At 46.9% G+C, this 24,461-nt stretch overlaps 2 protein-coding genes and 1 long non-coding RNA gene across 8 annotated transcripts in view; 2 read left to right on the top strand and 1 right to left on the bottom strand.

Moving 5' to 3' along the window:
- Window positions 1-4,917: 4,917 nt before the first annotated feature.
- GFI1B (growth factor independent 1B transcriptional repressor) lies at window positions 4,918-18,152 on the bottom strand. The gene is made up of 7 exons (XM_090022669.1): window positions 17,453-18,152; window positions 12,265-12,393; window positions 9,935-10,069; window positions 9,094-9,356; window positions 8,158-8,295; window positions 7,441-7,606; window positions 4,918-6,896 (listed from the first exon to the last, which is right to left on the bottom strand). Exons 2-7 carry the CDS (start codon window positions 12,377-12,379, stop codon window positions 6,718-6,720), a joined length of 996 nt encoding a protein of 331 aa, XP_089878795.1. The 5' UTR covers window positions 12,380-12,393; window positions 17,453-18,152; the 3' UTR covers window positions 4,918-6,717.
- Window positions 12,399-21,848, top strand: LOC149855342 (uncharacterized). The gene is made up of 3 exons (XR_016438561.1): window positions 12,399-15,254; window positions 18,381-18,557; window positions 19,162-21,848. It is a non-coding gene; the product is annotated as an uncharacterized LOC149855342 (long non-coding RNA).
- A 2,045-nt stretch (window positions 21,849-23,893) lies between these two features.
- TSC1 (TSC complex subunit 1) overlaps window positions 23,894-24,461 on the top strand; it is a 36,248-nt gene continuing 35,680 nt past the window's right edge. The window contains exon 1 of one of the 6 annotated variants that reach the window (XM_090022665.1): window positions 23,894-23,912. The gene's annotated coding sequence lies outside the window, so the exon portion shown is untranslated. Of the gene's footprint in view, window positions 23,913-24,123; window positions 24,253-24,359; window positions 24,450-24,461 lie in introns of those variants that run through there. The other 5 variants (XM_090022664.1, XM_090022660.1, XM_090022663.1 and 2 more) reach the window with 5 other exon arrangements.

Consider the following 24,461-nt stretch of genomic DNA (forward strand, 5'->3'; position numbering starts at 1 on the left):
CTAGGGATTTTTAGGTGCTAATTTGCAACTTGCCTGTTGTATTCACCAGTCATTTGCATGGAACAGTTCTGTTTGCTGATGCCTGACTGGCAGCAAAGAAAGGCGGACGCTCTTTTCCTGCCAATCTGTCTGTTGTTCAGCTGAAGTGGTTGGAAAGCGCGCCCACTCTCTCCAGTTCGCTTTCGCTCAGACGCTCCGATAAGGCTGGGGTTGTCCTATCTTGTGCTGGGCGCTGTTCCTCCTCCCTAACAGGCCCACTCCACTGGCTGACAGTTAGCAGCCGGCAGTGCTTGATAAACTTATCAGGCAAAAGCTGAGCCCAAGGCACGCTCAGTTCCTCCCCAGCTTCAGATTTCCCCACTCCTGCTGCCCTTACACTGGCTTCCCTTGCTCTTCACTGTCCTTCCTTCCCTGATTGGCAAGGGCAATGGAGAGTGCTTTACCTCTAGCTGAAGACTGACAGAAAGACAAGCATGACAGATATTTGCCTCGTTTGGAAATGAGAAATTCAGTGAGGCCAGACTGTAGGGTGTTTCTGGAAGCAACCATCCTGCTGGGGCTCTCTCCTTGGGATGTTGTCAGCCCTTGCACATACCATTGGGGTCTGGTTTGTCCACTGTCTGACTTTATTCATCCTCTGTCTCTCTGTTTGGGGGAGGAATATTATAATACTGGTGTCTGCGTGCATGCACACGTGTGGTGTTTGAAGTGATACGTTATATATAGTATATGTTAATCATCTGTATTCTAGTAAGACCTAGAAGCCCCAGCTGAGATCAGGCCCCATCACTGTAAGCATGATTTGCAAAAGCTAACGAGAGAGAGTCACCTTCCTGAGGATCTCTTAAGTACATACTGGTAAACAAGACAGACAAAAGGCCCGGGAAAGAAAGAATTCTTCTTCCCATTGACAGAAGTGGCTCGCTGGATATTTAGGGGCACGATTTTCAGAAGTCCTTAGCACCCCAAATCCAGTCCCTGACTGTGGAAGTTGAGCAGGTTTGCAAACCCAGCCCTGACTCGCACAATACCACACAGCTTGTGCTAGATCTCTTCAGTCCAGTCCAGTGCTTTAACCACAAAATCAGCTTTTTCTGTCCACACAGACTGATAGGGAAGAAGGTGCCTGTTCACTACTCTGGCTGCATAGCTCTGGGTGCTTTTATTAGGACTTGTCCACACCAGGTGAATTGGCCAGGGCAACTCTTCTGGAATAACTGTTCCAGGTGCCTTTTCTGAAACAACCTCTGTATGTTTTAGTCTCCATGGCAGACTAAAAGATTATATTTTGGAATAGTGGTCTTGGATCAAAGTTACGCTTGTTCTGGAGTACAGTACCCCTGTGAGGAGCTGTTCCTAATCTCAGTATTTGCACTAGTCTGTTTCCCTGTGCCCACAGGGCCTGGTGATAGTCAGGGTTGTCTGTTAGGCTAAGGCGCTGGTAGGTGAGTGTGTCTGCAGCTGCATTGTGAGGCTGTGGGACTTAGTAGGGCTTCCATTCCTGTACTTGAGCTTCAAGCCTGGAGCATGGTGATGCCCTCAATACCTGCTCTGGAGAGAAGTGAGGCTCCCCCGTCCTCTTCTCAGAGACCCCAGTTTCAGCTTGCGCTTGAGTCTGTTCCTCATTGTGCTGACCACAAAGTGCTGTCCTGAACAGAGGGACTTTCCTGACCTTCAAGCTGGTTTGGCCTCTCACCTGCCACCCCTTTCCCCACTTCATGATGATTTTTTTACTGATCCTTTTCCTCTTGAGAGAGCATTCTTCCATGCCTCCCTCAGCCCCTCCCAGCTCCATCAGCCTGGCACTTGGTATACACAGCAGTTTTGCAGCAGTGTTGGCAGAGCCCCAGGTGAGGACCTAATCCTGTTGACAAAAGGACCTAATCTCTGCTTGGCTTATGCTATTCAGGAGCTATTGTATGCTGGTAGAAAACCCCCTTATATCACTAAATGTTGCAACTTCACTAGGGGCCCTGTCACCAGAGCTGTAATGTTGGAGGCTCCATAATGTAGACAAGCCTTGATCATAACTCTCTGCTCCTGAGGGTTGTTAGAAGGCCACACATATGCACACACATACACATGCGCGTGCATGCGCAGACACATACACACACACCTTTCTCTCTCGTGGCAGCTGCCAGGAAAATTGTTTTGCATGTTCTTCATTTGCTAAACAAAACAGCCTAAGGATCAGGATTTTTTCCTCCAATAAAGGAATGAAGGTGTTAGAAGCAGTGGGGAAGTGCAGGGGGTAGGGAGGGCTTGGAGAGAAGCAAAAACAATCAGCTCTTTCTTCAGCCACAAAGATTAGTTGAGATTTTGCTTTGTGTTATCTGTTTCCTTGATTGACCAGCCAGAATGTTTTTGATGCTGAGAGAGATGGTGGAAGGGGGTTGTTTTCAGAGAGGCCAGAACTGAGAAGAATTTGCATGTTTGGAGAGCAAGGGCAGGTGTGTTGGGATCTGATGACATCAATGGCAGGGTCCTGTTGAGTACTGAGCACCCCCGACGACCAGCTGAGGGGCAGTTTAGCAGCTCTCGGGATCAGATTAAATCTGAGCCAAAATGAAACCCCGTTGCAGCAGAGCCGAGCTCGCAGACTATCTCACTTCTGCACCCTCCTTCCACGGCCCTTCTACATCTGGCTCCCACTGTCAGGGCCCCATACTCTGACAACAGGTTGACTTCAATATTCAGACAACAATGCTTTTCCACCAGCCCTGTGCTGCGCGTCCTGGGTAGGCACAACTCTGCTTCCTTCCTCTCTCCTGCAGAGGAATTTCAAAAGCTTCAGGCGGGGCACATTAAAGTGCATGGAACTGTGCAAAGAGCAAGTGCTCTGTAGCGTTGCTGCTCGTGGCCTGTTTATTTTCTCCCCCCTTTAAAACAGCACAGGGAATTCAATGCAGAATGCTCTGAACTGCGGTATTAGAGTAAAGGACTGTCGCTCGGGCCTCCCGTGAGCAAAGAGCCTTTTGTGAAGAGAGACCAACGCAGCAGGAAGGTGATTTCTGAACGAGCGAGGTAAGCTAGTGGCTGCGCCCCAGACTCGTGCCGCAGGAAGTCCGATGCTGAGGGCACACTGCGTTGACAGGGGCACGTGCTCTTGTGGACACCATGCTGATTATTTCATTATAGCTGTTACTCCCTTCTCGCATAACTGGAAGTGAGTTGGGTAACCGCATCACTCCCTCGCATTGAGCTGTCTACAGAATAAGATGAGGTTGAAGGCAGACCCCTCTTTGGTGCCTCTATGACCCCTTCTCACAGCAATGACCCTAGAAACCCAAGGATCTCATACAAAGAAGAGCTCAGCCCAGCTTCTTCTCAGACTATGAATAGGCCCCGATGCCACACAAACCCCAGCTCCATTACATGAGTCCCTCTTGGCTACCAGACAAGGGCTGCAAAGCTGGATAGAAGCCAGGAACGCAGCAAGCCCTGCAGGGTTGGACCCCAATGTGAAAGGTCTCCTAAATTCATTACGTAGATTGACAAGGCAGAAACAGAGAAGCTCCACAGGAAATAGCAGGTGCAGGAGGCTGCAGAAACAGTCTCACCACAGCTGTAGCCTTTTTGGGCATGAGGTGCATCCTAGGTGAAGACTCTGTGATGTCCTGGCCCCAAACATCAAGTTATTTCCCCATCTTCCCCCTTTCCTAAGTCACTTTCTGCCTGTTCCTTTCCTTCCTGCCAATCTCCTTGCTTGCTGGCTTGCTTTCCACAACTTGGGTTCCTAGAGAGAAGCTCTCAGAGGCTTCTGGATCAGACCACGACATCTTCTAGCTGCATTGTTGCAGCTTCCAGCTATGACAGCCAGAGTGGAGCTGAGCTGAGCGGCTGCTGCCTTCACCACGTACCATGGAAATAAATGGCAGCGGGGACTGAGCTGCATTTTGGCTCGAAGGAAAGGAGCTAGCTGTGGGAGCACAGATTAAGAGAGGAGAGATCCCAATCCCCTCTGCTGGCTGGGACTGTGCCATGCCATGGAAACCACAGATAACAATGGAAATGCCCTTCACACTGGGCCTGTTGTTCACCAGCGCTCAAAGGTCCAGCTGCCTGATTTGTTTTTACAAGTAGTTTTACAGGCACTCTTGGCCTGGCTACTGCTGAGGTTGTGCCAGCATTTCAGCCATCTGCCCTGCCTTCCCACAGCCTCTGACTCAGTCACAAGCACCTGCTTCGGGCACACACCTCTGGGAAGCGTGGGCCGCTACTGGGGGAAGCGGTGGAGGAGTTCATAATCTTGGGAGCTCCTTAATACTTTGGCAGCACTTTTAACATGCTTCAAGTGGCTTTTGATCCTGAAGCATGTGTGCCTCTGTGCATGTCCTCCAGTACCCCAGTGCTAAGCCCCCAGGGCCCTTCTCTCCCCAGGTTACACTGATCCTTCAAGCCCCACCACTGACCAGGATCAGCTCCTAATGGTATCCTGTGTCCATTAAAGGATCCATATCCTTTATAGGGCGGATGGCCAACTGATGGCAAGCATGCATGCCACAAGTGCTGTGGGCAGCTTGTGTTTGGCACAGGGCAGAGCTGCGAGGAGAAAGGCAGCACAGCAGCAGACAGGGCAGGAAGCAGAAAGCAGAGCAGCAGACGAGTCAGGGACAGGGATCAGAGTGGCACTTGGGGTGGTTACAGGTTAATTTGTGGCACACTTGCTTTATAGGATATGGGAGGATTGGCTCCTCAGTGTGTCACCCTCTGCCTGTGTGAGGCTCTCTGCACACGCTGGTGAGCAGGTTTTGAGCACAGGGATCCCCGAGCAGCTCAGCATGCTTTAGCCACTGGATTGTACAGACAACTCCTCCTCATGCCCCAGAATGAAATTTTTCTCCAGGCTGTGGACTAGAACCTTATAGAGACACCTACCAGGCCACATCCAGCATGAGGTCTGCTACAAAGCCAGCCTTGAAGTGGGCATTTTTAATATACAGAATTCAGATATCCCAGACAAACACTGTCACATCTGTACAAATTGTTACAGTCCCATAAAAATAAACATTACAATAAGTATAAATATGTATTTACAGTGTACAAGGGAAAAGCAAGGAGGGGAAACAAAAGAGAACCCGTACAGGAGTCCGGAAAATTATTCTGAATTAACATGGGTGTTACCAAGAGCAGGCTTTGCCCCTTTTCTTCCTGACAGTAAGTGAACTGGCTCACTTGCATGACCTCTTTTCTCTGTGTAATGGCAGTCACAGTAGGGTGTCTTTTCACTCCCCTGTGTTAAGGGGAGCAAGGGAGGCTACACTCAAGCCAGGTCCCAGGGATGTCACCATTTGACACTGGATATGTGACTAGGCACATCCCAGGTGTTGGGAGCGGTATAGATACATTAGTGCAGCACTGTATGAGAGCTATTTACCCCAACTAAGAAGCAGGGTATATAAGTTGTATGGAACACCTTGCTCATGTGGCTTCATTGTGGCCAGTCCCTGAGCTAGCTTGAATAATTCAGCATGGCACCACCTTATTTCCTGTAGACATTCCCTGCATTTCCAGGAACATAGCAACAGATGATTTGGCCAGTATGGCACTACATTGCTCATTTGTAGGCTCTTATCTTTCTAATATTACTACTACTACTAATAATAATCCTTTGCCCTGCTCTAGTGTCTTCCCTCTGAGGACTTCAGAGCGCTTAAGGAACCTGAATTAATTAATTTTCACAACTCCCCTGAGATGTGATACCCACTCTCTTTTACAAATGGGGAAACCAAGGTAGAAATGAGTGTTGTGGCTTGCCCAAGGTCAAGAAGAGCCCGGGAGAGACCAGTATCTCTTGTTCCAAGTCCTTTGCTTTAACCACTGGACCAGAAGGGAAGGAGAAGATAATGCTACATTGTTTTTCTAATGCTTGTAAGGTTATCACATGCTATATTGATAGGTACAAGAACTGCACAGATAGATGGAGGTATCCACTTCCTCATGAATGAGAATGATAAGAAACATGCTTCCGCATGGTCCTGAGCACCAAGTGTCTTAGAGGTCCATGCAGTTAACCTGGTGGTACCCAGTTGGGTAGCTAGGGCCTGATTTTTCAGTATCTCCCTCCAGCTCCAAAATAAAAATGTAATAATAGATTTTTTTTTCCACCTATTCACAATAAAAGCCCTGGTGGAAGAAAGAGAGCTGAGGTGTCTGTGCCCAAAACACATGCCCTGAGAAAGTTTCCAGGGGACTTGCCTAAGCTGAGCACAGCTCACTGAATGCAACTGATTTGCATGCGCTGGGATTATCTTCCTAACCACCAAAGCAGCTTGTGGTTATAGGGATCTTAGCACAGACTGCTGGCCCATTGGTGCTCTTAGCCTGGAAGTCCCCCCTCATTGCTAGCAGACAGGATACGTGATTTCTGTACCCAGTGTAAATTCAGAGCTGAGACTTCCGGGACATTGCTCTGGATTTGCTCCGGAGGGGCTGGGATCGGGACTTGGCCTCATGCCTGTAACCAGGCCAGACACTGGACACTCGCTCTGCCTCTGTTCTTGGCCAGGTACGGAGGATGTGGGAGAGGCTGGGTGTGTACAGCTATACCAGGGTGAACAATAGAGCTGTACCTGACCCCGGGGAACGTGGGCAGTAGGTAGGCATTTAACCAGGGCATGTGCCCTTAGCCAAGCAGCGGAAGAGAGAAGACCAGGATGAGGGGAGGGAATACCGTCCCTGGACTGGGTCGCTGAGTGCCGGCTCTAGAAAAGGGCTTCACTTAAGGTTGTGCTGGCTCTCTCGGTGTCGCCGCAGGTCCACCTTGCGCTGGAAGCCCTTGGTACAGAGCTCACAGCTGAAGGGCTTGAAGCCGGTGTGCTTGCGGCTGTGAGTGATGAGGTTGGAGCTCTGGCTGAAGGCCTTGCCACACACCTGGCACTTATGGGGCTTCTCACCTGGGGAAGAGAAACAAACCTTTCCAGGCTCTGCTTGGGCAGCTAGCCAGATACCACCCTGCTCATGGGCCTCCATCGACGGCCCCTCTGTGGCTGAGAGGTCAGCCCGGATAGCGTACTGGGAGCCTGGCCTCTCTGCTGCAGCTGCCCAGTCCAGGTCTCTCTCTCTGCCTGTGACAGTCTTTCCATCTCGTTCTGTTAACTTTCTGCTCTTGTTCACCCTCGTCTTTTATTGCATGCTTTCTTCACTCCCCCCCTCCACCCTCATTTTCCCTCCCAGTCTCTCACAAGTAAGACAGTCAGCTGTGTTTGACTTTAACCCGCTACTCTACAGAAAATACATTCACACTTCCCTGCTGGCTTTAGCGCCTGATTCAGAAGCAGGACATTCCCAGGGAGCCAGTGGTGCCTGAGCCTCATGCCCACAAACGGACTTGTCATCCATTGGTGTCCCTTCACCTAAGATACGTCCATGCACATGCGTGTGTGGAAGTGTTGTGGGCTCAGGTGTGCATGTGCATTGTGCTTTGGGGAGGTTTCTCACCGGTATGAATGTAGGTGTGTTTCTTCATGTCTGATTTCTGGTGGAAGCGCTTGCCACAGTACTGGCAGGGGTAGGGCCGCGTGTCCGAATGGATCAGGAGGTGGGTGGACAGGGTGGATGAGCGCTTGAAAGTCTTTCCGCACATCTTGCATTCAAAGCTTCTCTCCTGTTAGGGGAAATGAGAACTCAGGTTGTCAGAAACTCCAGTCACAGAAAGATGCTGAAGCATGAGGACAGCCCATAAGCCATCCAAGTTAGCAAGCTGAGCCAGACAAATCAAGTCACTTTTTATTAGGAATGTGTTACTATTATCTGTAGCACACCAGCAGGTAAGAGCCCTGGCCATGGACTGAGACCTCAGAGTGTTAGGTGTGGCATCTGCTCTAAACAGTTTACTATCCAGTGTCTCAGAGTCCTGCCTCTTGCAGAGTGTAGTGAGTCACAGGAGGAAACTATTGCAAATGAACCTCTGCCAGGTGGAAAGAGTTAGTAAGCATGGCATTGAGATTTGGGGGGCCAGACACATAGGGAGGACTCTGAGGCTGTTATTTTTCAGGAGGACCTGCCAGTTCTTCAGTGAAGGCCCACAAGGTACATCAGCCCACATGAGATCTGTAGCTAATGAGGACTCATTTGGAACAGGGGTTCACCCAGACTCCTCTCTGAAGTATCAGAGGAGGCAGCCTCTTTGAGGAGAGAGTGCCATGGCCTACCAACCTGAGAGTGGACGTTGGTGTGCTGCTCCAGACTCACGGCATGTCCAAAGGTTTTGCCACACACGTCACAAGCAAATGGCCTTGTCCCACTGTGTGACCTGCGGACATGGACCTCCAGGCCATGAGCGGTGGAGAATACCTGGGAAGGGAAGTTTGCAGTGAATTTTCTGGGGGGCAGCTGCATCCATTTTTCAGTTGCTTCCCTAGTTTGATGTTTCCCTCCAGTGGGGCGGGTGAGCTGCAACATATTGTGCAATTGTACAAACCATTTTCCCTGTCAGGAGGGTGAATGACCAGCTGTCCCTTGCTTGCTCTCCTTCTTGGTTATAAGGTACCAATAAGGTGCTTTTAGTGCCTGAGTCAGAAGCGGGACATTCCCAGAGGGCCAATGATGCCTGAGCTTTGTCTTATGGACTTATCATCCATCAGTCCCCCTCATTTGCCCCAAGTAAAAGCAAATAAGGTGCTTTTTACTTGCCCATAGAGATAGGCCCAAACCAGACTCCTGGATCCAAACATCATATGTTCCCTGAAGCTTCCATCTGACTCTGAACGTGACCGCCAGCCTTTCCTTTCCATGGACTGAGCCCAAACCCCAGATGCAGCCAGGTGCAGTTCTGGTAAAGCCTAGATCCAAATCCAGGCTTTGTGGCTCGAAGTTATCTTTGCTTATCAGAGCCAGGTTCCCATGCACAGAGACCTGCTGCTAAAGCAGGGGCTGTGTTTTGGAGGTGGTAGCACCTTAGCACAGCTGTGAGCCCGACTACACCTTGCTTGCATGGGCTTTTCCCATCCTTGATCATGTCAGACCCCCTGACAGCCAGTCTCCATATGGGCCTCTTGCACTTCAGCATAATTTTATAAAACCCTCGCATACGCATATGTGAAGACTACCCCAGGCCTCTCCCCAGCCCTGAGAGTCCTCTGGGTGACCCACCTTGTTGCACTTCACACAGTGATAGGTCTCCATGTCTGGGGAGTAATGCATGCTGTAATCAACTGGGGGCTCAGAGCTTGGTAGGAGGTGGCTGCCGTACAAGCTAATTGAGTGCTCCAAGAGGGCGGACTGCATGGTGGAAGACATCTGTCTGTAGCTGTAAGGGGAATGGAAGGTGTCCCAAGAGAAATTGGGCTTGTAGAAGGCAGGGGAGGTTGTTGAATTTCTGCAGTCCTTCATTTGCAGAGCTGAGATGGGGGTCTCTGAGATGGCAAAGGAGAAAGGGAAGAGAATGTTATGGAGACTGTTCTGGGTTTGACACTCATGCAAATACTTTCTCCATCATTAACTTCTTTGAGGTACTCATTCCATGATACCTATTTGCCATGGCCATCAGGCTTTAAGGCCACCACAGCCTGTGGCATAGGTAAAAACCTGAGCATCCCAACTCAAGTTAGCTTGCACCTCTAAAGCTTTCCTTTATCTTGGCTGCTGATGCTGGTGCCTGTAGGCCAAGAAGGTCCTACCTTTTGGCTGTGGGAAGCAGGATGGGTGCTGTGCTGATGGATGAAATCCTGTCAGCTTTCAAAAGCCTCTCATTGACCGATGCACCAGATCATCAAGAATGATGTCTATTTTGATGCCTTCAGAATAAATGAGAGTTATTACGCAAAGCAGCAGGCATCATACTTCAGCAGCCAGGAATCAATCAGAGCCAGGCTCCCAAAAGAGCTGAGCTGCATCATAAACAGTATCGTTGACCATTGGTATGAAAATAGGAGCCTCTAGATTTGGGTAGCGAGCACATGGGAATATGGCCTGGTCCTGGTCTTGCGCTAACCTTGAACTGAAGTTCTGTTCAGATACTGCGCAGGGCCACTGCCTTCTTTCAGGCCAGCAGAGTCCTTCTCTTGTTTTGGAACCAGGTGTTCTGGGTCCTGGCTTTTCATTTCCTTGGGTGACTTGTCGCTTGTGGCTGCAATCAGAACAGGATCATGGTTAGTTTATTCCAGCTGGAAAATAACAAGGCTGTCATAAGCTGGGGCCGTGTGTGTGTGTTCCTATACAACACTGCACTCTTCAACAGCGTGTCAATAAAACTTGCCATTGTGACAACTCCTGGAGGTGTGCTTTAGCTCCTGTGTTCAAAGCATCCTCATCCTGGGGAAGACACATCTGAGTTCTGCCCTCTTGCATCTTCCAATTAACAAACAATCGGCGGAGGAGGAGAAGCAGATGCACTTGATGTGTGCAACAGTGAGGGTTGTGCTATTCTAGAGGGATGTGAGTGCTTCGATAACGCACGTGTGTCCAACAACATTCGTGCATGGTGCTCAGCGTAATGTACTTTGGCCTGCCAGACAGCGGTAGTATAATCTTGATTTTACAGACTGGAACAGGGAGAGTGAGCCACAGAGAGGGGAAATGGCTCATCACAGAGCGGCAGAGGGGGACTGACAGCTCAGAAGTCTCCCTGCCAGTCACTGTGCCACATTTCTTTGCACCTGGCCATTCCCAACTGCCCCGTCCCCTTTTGCTTGTTACAAATCAGAGAGGTGATGGATCTGTTTTAAGGGCCTCAACCAGACTGATGCCCAGTACTGCGTCCTCCTCCTTCCTTGTGCACAAATAGCTTGATGCTGGAAAGGGTGTAGCTGGATTATCTGAAACATGAGCTCTACAGACTTCAGAGGAGGGCTGCTTGAGGGCACAAGGCAGCATTGAAAGGTCTAAACCCCTCCTTTGTTCTGAACAAGACAAGACATGTCATGGAAGGATAGGATTTTTCAGAGAGCTTGAGGTTTCCCTGCTATCTCCTTGCTCTTGTACATGGGGACATCACAGGGCCAGGCTCTCAAGCCCCAGCCAGGGACAGAATGCACTGTAAGTTGATCTTAAATTTGAATAAAGTAAATTTGAATTGTGCCTGAGGGATGAAGATAACAGCCCCAGTCCTCTTCCTTCACTGACAGCAGTGGAAGAGCACAAGGTGTGGGGGGGAAGGGGGGCGGTCAGCGAGAGTAGGAAGCTGCCGGGAAAGGAAGGCTGCTTTATGTGGGTGCAGCATATATCACCTTGCCCTTTGATCCCCAGTTGGCAGGGAAGGAAGGAGAGTTCTCCTTTCACAACATCATGCATGAGCTAAGATCAAGTGGTGGGGCCTGCATGTAGGATGCCTGACAATGGATCTGGGAGTATCTGAAGTCCCAGGGTGAGTGCCTGGGATGGAGGATGGTCACCGGTTGTAGCACCATGCATAATGTTTAGAATGATCGAATTCTGCCTGCTCATTCAGTATAGTTTTTGGAGCAACTGAGTTCTGCTCAATCGATATGATTTGGAACTGATTTGGCTGATTTGACCTGGAACATGAAATATATTAATAAAAAGAAAGTGTTACCATGCTGTGGTATTCCTTGTAATGCACTAATAGCTGGTAATGGTCAGAGAGCAGGGGATACGCACAGAAAGAACAAATACATGGGGCTAGGCCTACAGAGCATATGGGTGGTAGATAGGCCTATTGGCAGTGTATACCTATGGTGTAGATGGAGCCTGTGGAAATCCAAGCACCCATTACAGGCATGTCTTCTGATGGCTAGAGGACTGCTGAAACCAGCTGCCTTTACTGCTGTCTAGTCCGATCCATGCCAATGCGATGGCATATGCCAGACCTGTCCTCTGGGATAACATGAGAATAAATACCTATATTTAAATAGGAAGAGGGAAGAAGAAGAAAAAAAAAGGCCCCGTCCAATCAGGGCCAAGAACTGGAAATCAACGGGACGCATTCATTCAAGTTTCTAAATCCACTTGTATGTGCAAAGCCCTCCAATGCAGTGTGGTATCTGTGCACAGACCCTGGAAGCATCAAATCAAAGGAGAGATGCAGTCAGAGGCCAAAATCAGTTTCTTAAAGCAGGTTTAATTCAGCTGCATCGATTGAGAAGGGGAGGGAGCCAGAGAGCTCACATAGAGACGAGGCTAGTTGTCTGTATACCAGGGCCCATCTGGAAGTCTTCACTCCCTGTCTAATGAGTTCAGAGTCACTTTTTACTGAAGCTAACTCAGCTGAGTTGAACAGACAAACTACATAGCACAGTGGCACTCCTGTGTCCTCCACCCCTCTCCTCGGTACTTTTGGACAAACCCAGCAGGCGACTGACTCACCAGTGCAGGGGGAGGTTACTGGAACCCAGGTGCATAGAGGCAGATCATCTTCCACAAAGCGGTGCTGGTGGTATGTATGGGCCTTCTTGCTCTTCACCAAAAAGGAACGTGGCATTTTTTATTCACCTCCTGGGCAGAAACACAGAAAGATGGGAGGCAAATCGTAGCAGGGAACAGTCATTGCTATTGCTTCTCTCACATCTCTCACTGTATCGCATCTTAATGACCAGAAGTTAAACCTGCTTCCATGTTCATGAATGAACCAATTACATGGGGACTGAGAAATCAAGTGAAAAGTCCCTGCCATTAAGTCAGGATGGAGGAGCAACTATGGGGAATTAGGAATGGGGAAGGAAAGCATAGTAGGCAGATGGCTGAAGCTCACTGATGGGGATAAGAAGAGCACTGTATCATTGCAAAATATTCTCTGGTGCTGAATGCAAAAATGGTTTTCTTGACTGCAGATTTCAAAGTGCCATATACAGATGTAGGCCTTCCAACACACTTGATTGCAGCAAAGCAGTATCTTGATTGTCATTTTACTGAAGGGGAAAATGAGGCAAGTTCAGGTTAAGTGACTTGCCCCAAAGCCAATCAATAAGTCTGGGTCAGATAGGAATAAAACCCACAATTCTTGGCCGCTAGTCCACTGCTGTGGCCACTTGGCTGTGTTACATCTTGGACTGAAATCTTTCCAGTAGAGCACAAAGTGGGGAGAACTAACTGGAAACCATCTACGAGACAGGGACTGTCTTTAAGTTCTGTGCTTTTATTGCATTTAGCACAGCAGGGTCCCAAGTCCATGACTTGGGCTCCTGTCCGCTACTGCAGTGTCAGTAATAACCATAATACTAACACCAGCATGAGAGAGCCAGTGCTGAACAGTAGAAGACAAGCCTTGATGTGCCATGGGGTTTGTTTCAATAATACGTACAAAGCTGTCTTTTCCGTGCCAGCTTATATTTTGGCTGGTAAAGATACAAACTGCGAAGGCACAGCAGAAGCTCTGGGCAGGAAAGGGTTACCTTTTGGATCCGATCCAAATATTATAGGCCGTTGAAATGCACAAGTTAGAAACAAACAAAATGCTGAAATTTAATCATATGAAATTCTCTTGCAATGCATCTGTTATCTTCAGCATCCAGAACCCAACACTCCCCTTTCCCACTCCCTCCTCAGTTTCTAGGGCTAATAACTGGCCTTGTCCTAGAAAGCATGAAAAAAGTGTTCTATGTTATACACTGCAAGATCAGGTGATCTTTTATTTGCATGGTTATTTGCATTTTTCCCCATAATTGTTCAGTACAGTGGCAGTAAAAACAAGCCCCAATATATTTTGCGTGGAAAATCTGTAATAAACCCTGGCTCCAAGCTGGCTGGTGAAGGCCTGATCATTTTTTTTTCATGAGAACAGGTGAAGCGTAATGTACATATTTACTAGAAAAGAACAAAACTGGCACATGTAGAGCAGGAAGGATCTGAATGATCTCAGTAGGCAGGACAGAGCAGTGAGGGAAAGTGCTGAATGGATTGTGGAGCTGCACCATTTAGAGTGTATAGAGGTCTAGGAGCCCAGAGTCCACCCCTTCAGGTATAGTGTGTAATTGTACTTGCCATCACTTGATCCCATTTTGTTTTAAAGGTCCTAAGGGACCAGATTTACAAGGGCTTTGAGAAACCTAGTAGGATTTACAAAAGCAGGCAGCTAAGACCCATTGAAATCCATGAGATCTTGGTGCCTAACTCACTTACGTGCTTGTGTAAATTACACTAGGAACTAGCTGCACCTGGAAGTACCTAAGTGCCTTTGTAAATCTAGCCCAAGGGCTTCCATTGCTTAATACCTATCTCTGGGGCCAAATTTGGGAGCTTCTAACTTGTTTTAACTCTTTTTTTTTTCTCCTGCACATTTTCCCCAGAGCCTGAAGTGTGACATGAAACATGGTGTGTAAAAGCTTTTACGTGATATTCAGAAGTTAAAAGTGGGGATAAAAAAACAGGGCTAAAAATGAGCCAGGCCTTTCATCCACACATGGGAAAATGAAATCCTGTATCCAATTTCTCCTAAGCAGCACACAACATATGTCTCCATGTAGTGACATGGGAGCTAACTGACAGAGCTAGTTTGAGTGCAACACGCAGTATGGCCATGGTAGTGAGGCACTCCTGCCCAGCTAATCTACCCTGTGTTGTGCTGTGCAGGCACACCCAAAGTTACAGGGTCTACCCTTGCAAGTCCTTTGTGCATGAAACTTCCACTTAAGTCTGTGGGACTTTCCTAGGTAGAGCTCAGAATTTGGCTCACAAGTCTAATCTGAAAAGGGTCCATGGAAATCAATGGGAGGTCTGAATTTATTTGCACCCATGTACTTAAGATCCAAATACGGCCCAGTATCTCCGCTGCCAATAAGGGACTGTGCTGAGTTCAACAATCTTTGATGCACTACCGAACGTTACAAAAGGAAGTCACCTTCCCCCACCCCACATTACAGAGAAAACAGGAACTGGGAGCCCACAGCATAGTTAATTAACAACTGCTTTGGATTGCATTTGTGATTTGCACGACCAACTTTGAGGAAAGCTGGGGGCACAGATTGTGAGAGAAAAATGCTATCTGTTTTTGAAACAGAAATTATCAGCAAGCGGTCAACTGTTCCTAATATCTACCAGTGATCTGCATGGAAACCAGCACTACCAACCCGCCTCCAACAGACAACACCTTGTCCTAAGGCACCAGTGCAGTGTCCAGCATATTTTTATTCAACCTTTAGTTTAGAATCCAGCTCTTTAGAGAGCCTGTTTTGTGCCAGGTGCCTTGTCTGATTATCATCTAAGGGTACCCACAAGATACACTGACTAATTAGGGATGACTATCCCAAATGCAACTGCTTCTGGCTGCTTCAACACAGAATATACATTCAGCATCAGATCAGTTCTAGAGTGCATGTTAACATCACAGGAAAACCAGGCAGAGGAAACATGCGCAGTAGGTAAGTGGCTAATTTAACAGTTTCAATATGGAGGAAATTTAATGTCTTGGGTGTTCAGAAGTGCCTAGTGATTGGGGATTTCTGGATTTTGGGTGCTGAATTTGAAACGTCCTAAAGGGGGCACATAAAGGGGTGGCCAGTCAGTTTGGAAAATCAGGCTTTTTTAAAGCAATCAGGACTCGAGGTAGAGGCAATATCTTTTATTAGACTAACTAGATTTTTGCAACAAAAAATTGTTTGCAAAAAGCTAATTGGTCTAATAAAAGATATCACCTCTACCACGAGTCCTGATTGCTTTTGCCTCTATACCAGTATGGCTACAACCTGCATACCTGAGGCCTTTTTAATGCACCTTAGAAGTGAACAACCTGCAGTTGCCATTCACCTGTGAAAACATATCCTAGTGCTCACAACAATACCTTTAGTTACATAATACCTGCCATCCCCAGTTGGGTGGCCAGTACCAGCTTTAGGAAACATCTCACCAAAACTTGGGGAGGGGGGCAGGTTGCAGCACTTATTGTTGTTAAGCTGATAGTTGTGCAAGGAGTTTGACACACATGTTATTTTCAGGTGTTTCTGGTTTCTGGGTCATAATTCTATTTAATCTGACATCCTACAGCTCAAGCACTCACAGAATGAATGGTAGGTTATAGATCCCAAGAATGCCATTATGGAGAGAGACCTAATGTAGGCAGGGACCCAATCCTGCAAACTTTCAGTAAAGTGCTTCCATTAACTTCATCGGGATCACTCAGAACAGCAGGTGTTCTCAGGACTGTACCATATGGTACCAAGTCCTAAATTTGGACCATACATTACCTCTTGAAGCTGACTTCATCCTTTTCTAACTCCTGAAATTCAGATGCTCTGTTCAAATTTGGAAGGCAGGGCAGAATGCCACCTTATATGCTAATTCAGACATGACTCCCAAGATGAAGGAAACTCCCCCCCCTCAACACACGTTACATTTAGAGGATATTCCAAAACATCTTACAAGAATAAAGAATGATCTCGCTTACAGAAGATTCTGCTTTTGAAGGAAAATTCCCCACTTGTCTTCCATTTCTTAAGAGCACAAATCAGATAAGTTTTACCAGCTCCATTTAAAAATAATTCAATCTTTTTTGCCCCAAAAATGATCATCCAGTCACTAGTCCTGCCTAACAAAACTCTACTCACTCACAACAGCTATAATTTGTATTTGATTTTTTCACTGGAGAAGTGAAACCGTTAGTTTCCCATCCCCATGGAACACTTGGGCCAATGGATTTTGTGTGAGGGGCAGTAAGCTTCCATTATGACTTTCCCCATCAGGTGGATGGAGAGCTTTGCCTATCTCGATTAAATACAATTTTTAAAATAAAGTCCTTTAAAAGTGAGTTGGGGATTGGTTACTAGCATCCGCTGAAGTCAGTGAAAAAACTCCCATTTATTTCAGTGGATGTTGGATCAGGCTTCAAAGTATAAATAGCCCGACATGGTACCACATGTTAAAATCTGCTAGTCCTTCTAATATATAAGCTCATGTGTCAGCTCATTATGTGAGTTTACTGGTTGTAATTTTTCTGCCTAGTATATTGAACAGTCCTGACTATAAGTCAGGGGTTAACTCAAACTCAGTCTGCATGTTAATAGTCATGTCACAGCAATCTGAACATTTGGGAGGGTGTTAAATAAGTTGGTAGGTCAGAAGCAAAAATGTTGAATAGTATAGACTGAAACCTCAGCTGGTGTAAACTGGCGGAGCTCCACTGATGTTAATAAAGCTGCACCAGTTAACTTAAACTGAAGATCTGGCTCCAGAAACACCTGTTAATGTGACCTCTATGCCTAGGTACAAAGAGGCACGTCTGGAAACGAGTTCTGTTGCAGGGTGCTGGTTGCAACCTGTGTGTTTGAAGGCATGGTAATATCTTATCTGTACTTGTCAACTGTTATTTTTTTTTTCAACTGGCGGGGTGAGTGCATGTGTGTGGAATGAATATGCAGCATATAGATTTAAAAGATGTTTCTTCTATTTTACCCAAGCACCTTATTATCAAAAAAATCCCCAGCCCAAGTCACTGCCTTGTGTAATAGAATATATCATATATTTGCAAGCATGAAAAAAAAGTAAAGTAAACTTTTTCAAAAGCTCATCAAAGGAAGGAAATAAACAATGCCATTAAAAGTGTATTTTAAAGAAAAAAAATCACCTGTTTGGGGGACTGGGTTTGCAGGATTCGAGCTCAGTCTTGAAATCTCTCCAGACAAACTGCCAGCAAGACGTCGCCTTCTCTGTGTGGCTTTCTTCCACTTTCTCACTTGGTTGCTGTCTGCTGAAATAGATACTTCTCCTTTTTTTTCTTTCTCTGTTTTTGCCCCTGTTCCCCTCCCTGATTTTTCAATCAGATTATTTGTGTCAAAATCTGGTGGTGAAGAAACAACCAATGGAGAAGCAGAGCCCAGACAGTATTTGCTTATCAAAACTTTCCAGGACTTTGAAAACTTGAAGTGAATTCACATTGCCCAGCTCTGAAGTTCAGGAGTACCTCACTGAACTCATTGGGACAAGGGGACTTTCTGCTGAAATAATCTTTTGTCCTATGGACAGAAAGCATGACAAAGGGAAATAAGGTACCAACAGGAATTTGCAAATCAGGAATGGCTCTTAAGGAACATGTATTCTTATACACAAACTCATCCTTACATCTTCCACGTACAGACCCCCCATCTCTCGCGCACACGTTAGCATCATAAAGCTATCTGACAAACTAATACATACATGATTATTTTTGTTTCAAAATGTATCTTCATCTCTAATTTCTGTGGAAAAAAAGAATTAGATAGTGATACCCACACATTAGCAACTGAAAAGCCGTCATTCATTTTCCTAAAGTTAGGAATGTATGCCACACGTACGTTGCACCTTTGGTGCATGAACAGGCAGCTGTGTATATCGATGGATGCATACATCTGCAATTTTGCATGGTTGCATATAGACGTATGTTATTATTTGGGTATATAATGTATTAATATATCATTTGTATAATGCATGCTTATTAATAAACATCTCTCTGATATGCTTTTCAGCTAATGAGTCATAATAAGAATTTTAATGTTTGTAACTTCCTTTCTCCCAAGGATCAGAAAGCACTTTACAAATATGAGATCACTGACCTGCATAATGCCCTTGTGAAACAACTAGTTAACGGAGTAATTGAAGCAGCAGTAAAGTGAGGAGCCCGAAGTCATGTGGTGATTCTGCAGTAGAGACGGGGACAGAATCAGCAAGTTCTGAATACAGGTGACTTGCAAGAGGTACTAGTATGCTCTCGTGTTTTTGAACAAAAATTAGTTTATCCTCCTAAAAGCTTGCCAGTATATCTATATAATGTCTTGTACCCAAGGTGTCTGTTTTTCCCTATCCTTCTCCCTCACACACAGGTGCATTATGGCATGTGCTAAGTATGTCATCATTTATTATTAGCTGTTCTCTGACAGTGTGCTCAGCGCTGCACAGAAAACTTGAACCAGGCAGTCCTTTTACTGCCTTGTGAAGGCCAATTCTTGCCTGCTGTTTTGTTCGTAGTGCCATCTATTGGCACTACTTAGAATCACAATGCATGGCCAAGTGCCATTGCACCTTGAGCTTGCAGACAGACTCCTCACTTGCCCTGGCATGAAACAGGGGCTCTTGCTCTGGGATTTCGATATGAATGTAGGCTTCTCCAAATTTCTGAGGTTTTTGATCCTCGCCCATCTCTCTCATTGCCCTGCATAATTAATTCTTGTTGTTTATAGAAGCAGCATCCCTCCCTGCTACCCTCCCTCCCACATTTATTTATTTAGCAGAGTTTTGCATGAAAGAAACTGTTCACAAAGCATTGTGCTGGGAAGTTGATTTGCATCCTCTTAAACACAGGCATTTGAAGGATTACATCTCTCACTACAAAAACAAGCATTGTCATGGAAAACCAAGATGTGCGCTGGAACTTCAGGGTTTCATATGTAGAGCATTACAAGCATTAAATTAAAAGGAAAAATGACAAGCTGACGAAAGGGCTGATGTGTTATTTTATGAAGCACTTTGGAGCCAGCTTCTGAAGCAGCTTTATGCACAAACCTCTCCGCGATTTAGAGTGGAAGCGGCTACAGCATCTGATTCTTGCTGCGGAAAACAGACCACCCAATCAGGCTGGCTCTCTTGGGGGTTTGGTGCTTGCTGGGTAAAGTAGCTGCAGAAGGGACCCAGGAATACACTCAATAAAACCTTGCCTTTGGTTCTTAGTCCTGACTATACTCTCTGAACTGTTCCCATTGAAGCGTGGGAGAACTTGCCTGTTCTTTCTGGAGAAGAAGAGGAGGGCCAGTGGCCCATGAGTGGTGCCAGCTTATGTCCAAATTAGAGCAGTCTGCTAGTAAAGAGTGGTCTTAACTTGGATGGTAGTCCATGCCCAATGACAGGCCAGCCAACTTGAACTGAAAGCAACACTGTAGTCAGCTTAGAAGTTTTGGTTGTGGACAAATCATAACCAGGTATACTTTGCAGTAAATATAAACCCTGCAGTTGACAGTGCTCCCAGAGACTTGCCAGGGATCCACACCATAGATGAACTTGAAGCTGCATTAACTTTCTCTGCAGAGCCATAGAAGCTGAAAGGTATATGCCTTTGTTCCTGTCTCTGGCTGATTCACACCCCATCTCATCACTTTTCCCTTGCAAGTTCCATGACCAGAAGAAAAACTCCGTAGGGCCCTGGAAGAAGGAAGAAAGGCTAACATGGATGACTGAATGGAACTGTATGTATGGGCTCGTGCCAGTTTCTTGGTACACTGAAAACATGGCTAGTATTGCTTTTTTTGAGGACAGCTTAATTCTATGTATGGTGTATTCTGAGGGCACAGCCTCAGACTGAAGAAGGCTATGCACTAATCCAGGGATGTATGTAGTAGCCATGTTGGTCTGAGATGAAAGTTCTAGAACTCGTGGTTCCAAAACGATACCTTTTATTAGACCAACTGAGAAATTGCAAAAAAAATTGCAGAAAAAGATTTTTTTTTGCAATTTCTCAGTTGGTCTAATGAAAGTTATAATTTTGGAACCAAGAGTTCTAGATTTTTGCATGCAGTAATCCAGGCATTCACGTACCTCACTTTTATGTATATAGTGCTCCCTGACTACAGGAGGAGCCTGTGCTGAGCTTTACACACCTCATGTTAGAGAGGTCTTACGTCTGTAATTGTAGCCTTGGAATTGACAGGAGCTTTCTCTTAGCAGATTGTCAGGTCTGGGCTTCTTTAGAAGCCTGGAAATTGGTGGTTTGTAGTTTCAGCAATTATGCAGTTAAATTGAGTACAGTCAGGTAACAAGGCAGACAGTGGAGCCAGAAGCTGCTATGCACTTAACAGTTTATGCACTTGCCCAGTATACGCATAACTTATGTTCCTTACAATATGAGCAAATGGCAACAAAAAGGGACTTGCCTTGTGTTAAAGGAAGTACACTGTAATGCTGTCTGTTCTAAATACATGTCATGTGAATCACAGCCGACACGGTGGGTAAGACATTTAAGTTCAGTATGCATCTAAATAAGAATGCACAAGCACCACGGTTACTGAAGGATTCTTTGCTTCACTGTAAAGCAGCAAGAAGCACATGCAAACCCCTACTAGTGCCTGTGTGTTTCCTTTGTCAACTGTAATGTTATGTTAATTAAGTCAAAGTGGAATAACACTGCTAATTGCTTCCAGTTCTTTTCTGAAGCTTATCCTAATTTGAGTTATTTTCCTAGGCAGATTAAATAAACACATCTCCTGCACAGCAGGGGGAGGGACACCCAGCAGCCAGCTCAAAATGAAATACAAAATAATGGGAATGCACAAAGCTGGCCTAAATTAGCTCACCCCCCCAGGGAGGGTCACCTATCAAGTACAAGAGAAACTAGCTCATGCCCACAGGAAAAATGATCAGAGCTGTGAAATATATCAGTTAGTACTGCAGTAGTTAACCCACAGATAGGGTGCTGTTGGTGCTATTCTAATCAAACCTGTTTTGATCCAACCTAGGCTTTACGCTGCAGTCCTTGAGAACAGATTCCCATTAGCGTCTAGGGGAATAGTCACGTGAGCTGAAGAATCAGGTCAAGGATTCACAAAGTATATGCTGTGGATCACCAGAAGTCCACAGAATTTTTCCTGCTAGTCCACAGAAAGAAAGATGTTTAGACCCAAGCTATGAGGAGCTTGTAGCTTGAGGGTTCTGAATGGCCTACAAAACGTATAGCATTAGATAATCCCATCCTTCCTCCCCGAACTCTGCACCCTCTCTCCAGAACGAAGGGAATAATGTTGTGCATCTGAGAACAGCTGCTGCTTTCAGCAAGAGATGAAGTGATCCCTTTGTATATTAGCTCATAAAGCACTATGGGATCCATCCCTATATAAAAAGACCGTAAAATATAAGCAGTGACATGAACTCTGCTAGCATTTGAAGGAAAAAAACATTAATTTTGAGTGTATCAGACCACCATTTCTCTGCAAGGGCTCTACTGCTGTATTAGATACACCTATCTATACTAACCTTCAAATGTTATTTCAAATAAACATGAATCAGTCAGCTCTGGGTCTTATTTTCATGTTGTTTTTTGTAATTGTGTGGGTGGAAATTTTTGTTTTCAAATGAAGTTTAGGCTCCAGCTCCATCACATGACTCTGGGACCCACAGTGGCAGGCAGGTGCTGATTGTCTCTTTGCTTTAAGCTGGTCTGCCCAAAGAGGTATCCCTCCTGGGCCAGACCCACCCTGGTGTCGAGGCAGTGGGGCAATGCCAGCGCGCAATGTGCAACCAGCCAGCCTTGTAGGAACGCTTGTTTTCAGGTGTGTAGTACTAAGTTTTTCCCACGAGGTGGGGCTGCAATACATTCCTTGGCACTGTTAAAAATACACTCGCAACCACCGCGATCAATAACCTGAAACCACTGACTTTTTTGCTACCTAGATGAGTGTGCATTTGTTTACCACTGCAGTAGCCATGGACATACACTCCCCCACCATTTGTTTTCTCACAGCTCTCTCCTACTTTCACAAGTGATACAAGGAAAGTGATTTTAGTTCTTTGGGTTCAAAGACTTATTTTGTTGCACTTTAAAATTTGAATTGACAATCTGACTGACATGTGCAAGCATGGCCCATCTCATATATCAAAAATGCTGGGTTAAAGGTGCAGAGCACCACAGGAACCAACTTGCCAAAAAAAACCCAACCCCCCCAGAGGCCTCTGGAAATGGAATTCAGCATGGCCCAGAGAAAGCAGTGGGAAGGCAAAGATGGGGCTTCCTTATAGCTCTGCTTTATGCTGTTAATGGAAGAACATTAGTGAATGGAAACCATGCAGGCGAGTTGCAAAACATGTCACCGGTGTGTTGTCCTTTTGATCCTGACTTCATCAAGGCCGCGTTGCCAAATCTGAGCTTTCAAAAACTGTCTGCTTTCTTCTCTGGACTCATGAGGCTGGATTAAAATGACAAGGTGATCAAAATGACATGAATGTGGAGAGTCATGAGCCTCGCTGTATGCTCGCTTTCTGAACCTCTCTGTATGCTTTCCTGCAACCATAGGAACAAAAATGCCCATTTTCTTTAAAGTGATGCAGGGCCAGATTAACCCTTTAGTGGGAGAGGCAAAGATTTCTAGGGTGATTGCATTTATCGGACCAACAATGTGGTTGGGATGTTAGACATTCCCCAAGAACATAGGACATTCTTCAGGAATCTCTTACATCCAAAACCTCATCTCGCTTTATCCCAGTGACACTGTTGGTTCAAGAAAAGCTATCACCCTAAAAAATCCTTCCCTCTCACATGGTTTTTACAGAGACCTGCAATCTCTGGCAATCTGCTGCTTCCAGGAGCACACTGAACCTGCGAGAATTGACCACATCGTAACTGGGAAACAAGTCCTGGCTGAAGAGGTGCGGGGGGGCAGCCTACATGGGCCGAATTTCTATGCAGCGTCATGCTACTGATGGGTGAGATGTCATTGATGACTCAGGATGAGTGTGATGCCATCGGCATGTGTGATGCCACTGACGGTGCAATGTCATAGATGAGTGTGATGCTACTGACAGGTGTGATGTAATTGATGGGTGTGATGCCACCGATGGGTATAATGATATTGATGCATGTAATGCGACTGACTGGTGTGATACCACTGATGGGATGGGTGTGATTACATTGACAGGTGTGATGCCATTGACTGGTGTGATACCACTGAGTGTGATGCCATTGATGGGTATGATGCCATTGAGGGGTGTGATGTCATTGATGGATGTGATACCACTGACAGGTGTGATGGCATTGTTGGTGTGATGCCATTAATGGGTGCAATGCCATTGAGGGATGTGATGTCACCGGCAGGTGTGATGCCACTGATGTGTGCAATGCCACTGATGGGTGTGATGTCATTGACAGTATGATGCCATTGACTGGTGCAATGCCATTGACAGGTGTGATGCCGTTGCTGTTGTGATACCATTAATGGGTGTGATGCCATTGAGGGATGTGATGCCACTGGCAGGTGTGATGTCATTGACCTGCGCCATGCCATTGACGGGTGTGCTGCCACCGCAAGCCTGGGGACCATCACCGGAGCCACGTTTTGTTGCGACGTGACCAGGTACGCCACACGACACCGGTGGCTTTGACGCCCGGGTGCACCAGGACGAGGGGCGGGGCGGGGCGGGGCCGGCCCCGGGGCAGGGAGGAGGGTGAGGCCCAGTCCCGGCCCGCGCAGCCCGCGGGCCTTGTTTACCACCTCTCTGCGGGCCCCGCCCCCGCCCGCAGCCCGCGGTCACGTGACCCCGGCCGGGCCTCCTTGCGGCCGCCTCCGGGATCACGAGACCTAACTCGGTTCTACCACTCCCTCTCCGGAGATACCTCCGCGTCCCCTTCCTCTCCCTCCGAAACCGGCTGCCTCCGCGAGGCCCGGCGACTCGCCGGCGGCTCCCTAATCACAGGCAGGCTCCACCGGGGGTTGGGCCGCAGCGAGGTCGGGCGCGGGCAAGCCGGACCGCGCACTACTTGTCCGCGGCGGAGGGATCCGCAGAGAGGCCGAGTCGCTGTTGGGGGCGGGGGGGGAGGCCGGGCTAAGATGGCGGCGCCCTGTGGGCCAGCGGGGCTGAGGCGGTAAACAGTTACGGGGCGGAGGAGGCGGGTGAGCACCGCG

The sequence above is a fragment of the Crocodylus siamensis genome, chromosome 11 (assembly GCF_052110815.1).
Source record: "Crocodylus siamensis isolate JL-2025a chromosome 11, ASM5211081v1, whole genome shotgun sequence".
Lineage (NCBI taxonomy): Eukaryota > Metazoa > Chordata > Crocodylia > Crocodylidae > Crocodylus > Crocodylus siamensis.

Excerpts from the sequence above, each read along its gene's own strand:
- GFI1B (XM_090022669.1), bottom strand. The coding sequence starts at position 12,379 with ATGCCACGTTCCTTTTTGGTGAAGAGCAAGAAGGCCCATACATACCAC. Across the intron at positions 8,296-9,093 it reads ACTGTGTGAAGTGCAACAAG|GTATTCTCCACCGCTCATGG; the intron begins GTGGGTCACCCA and ends TTCCCTTCCCAG. Across the intron at positions 6,897-7,440 it reads ACACACCTACATTCATACCG|GTGAGAAGCCCCATAAGTGC; the intron begins GTGAGAAACCTC and ends TCTCTTCCCCAG.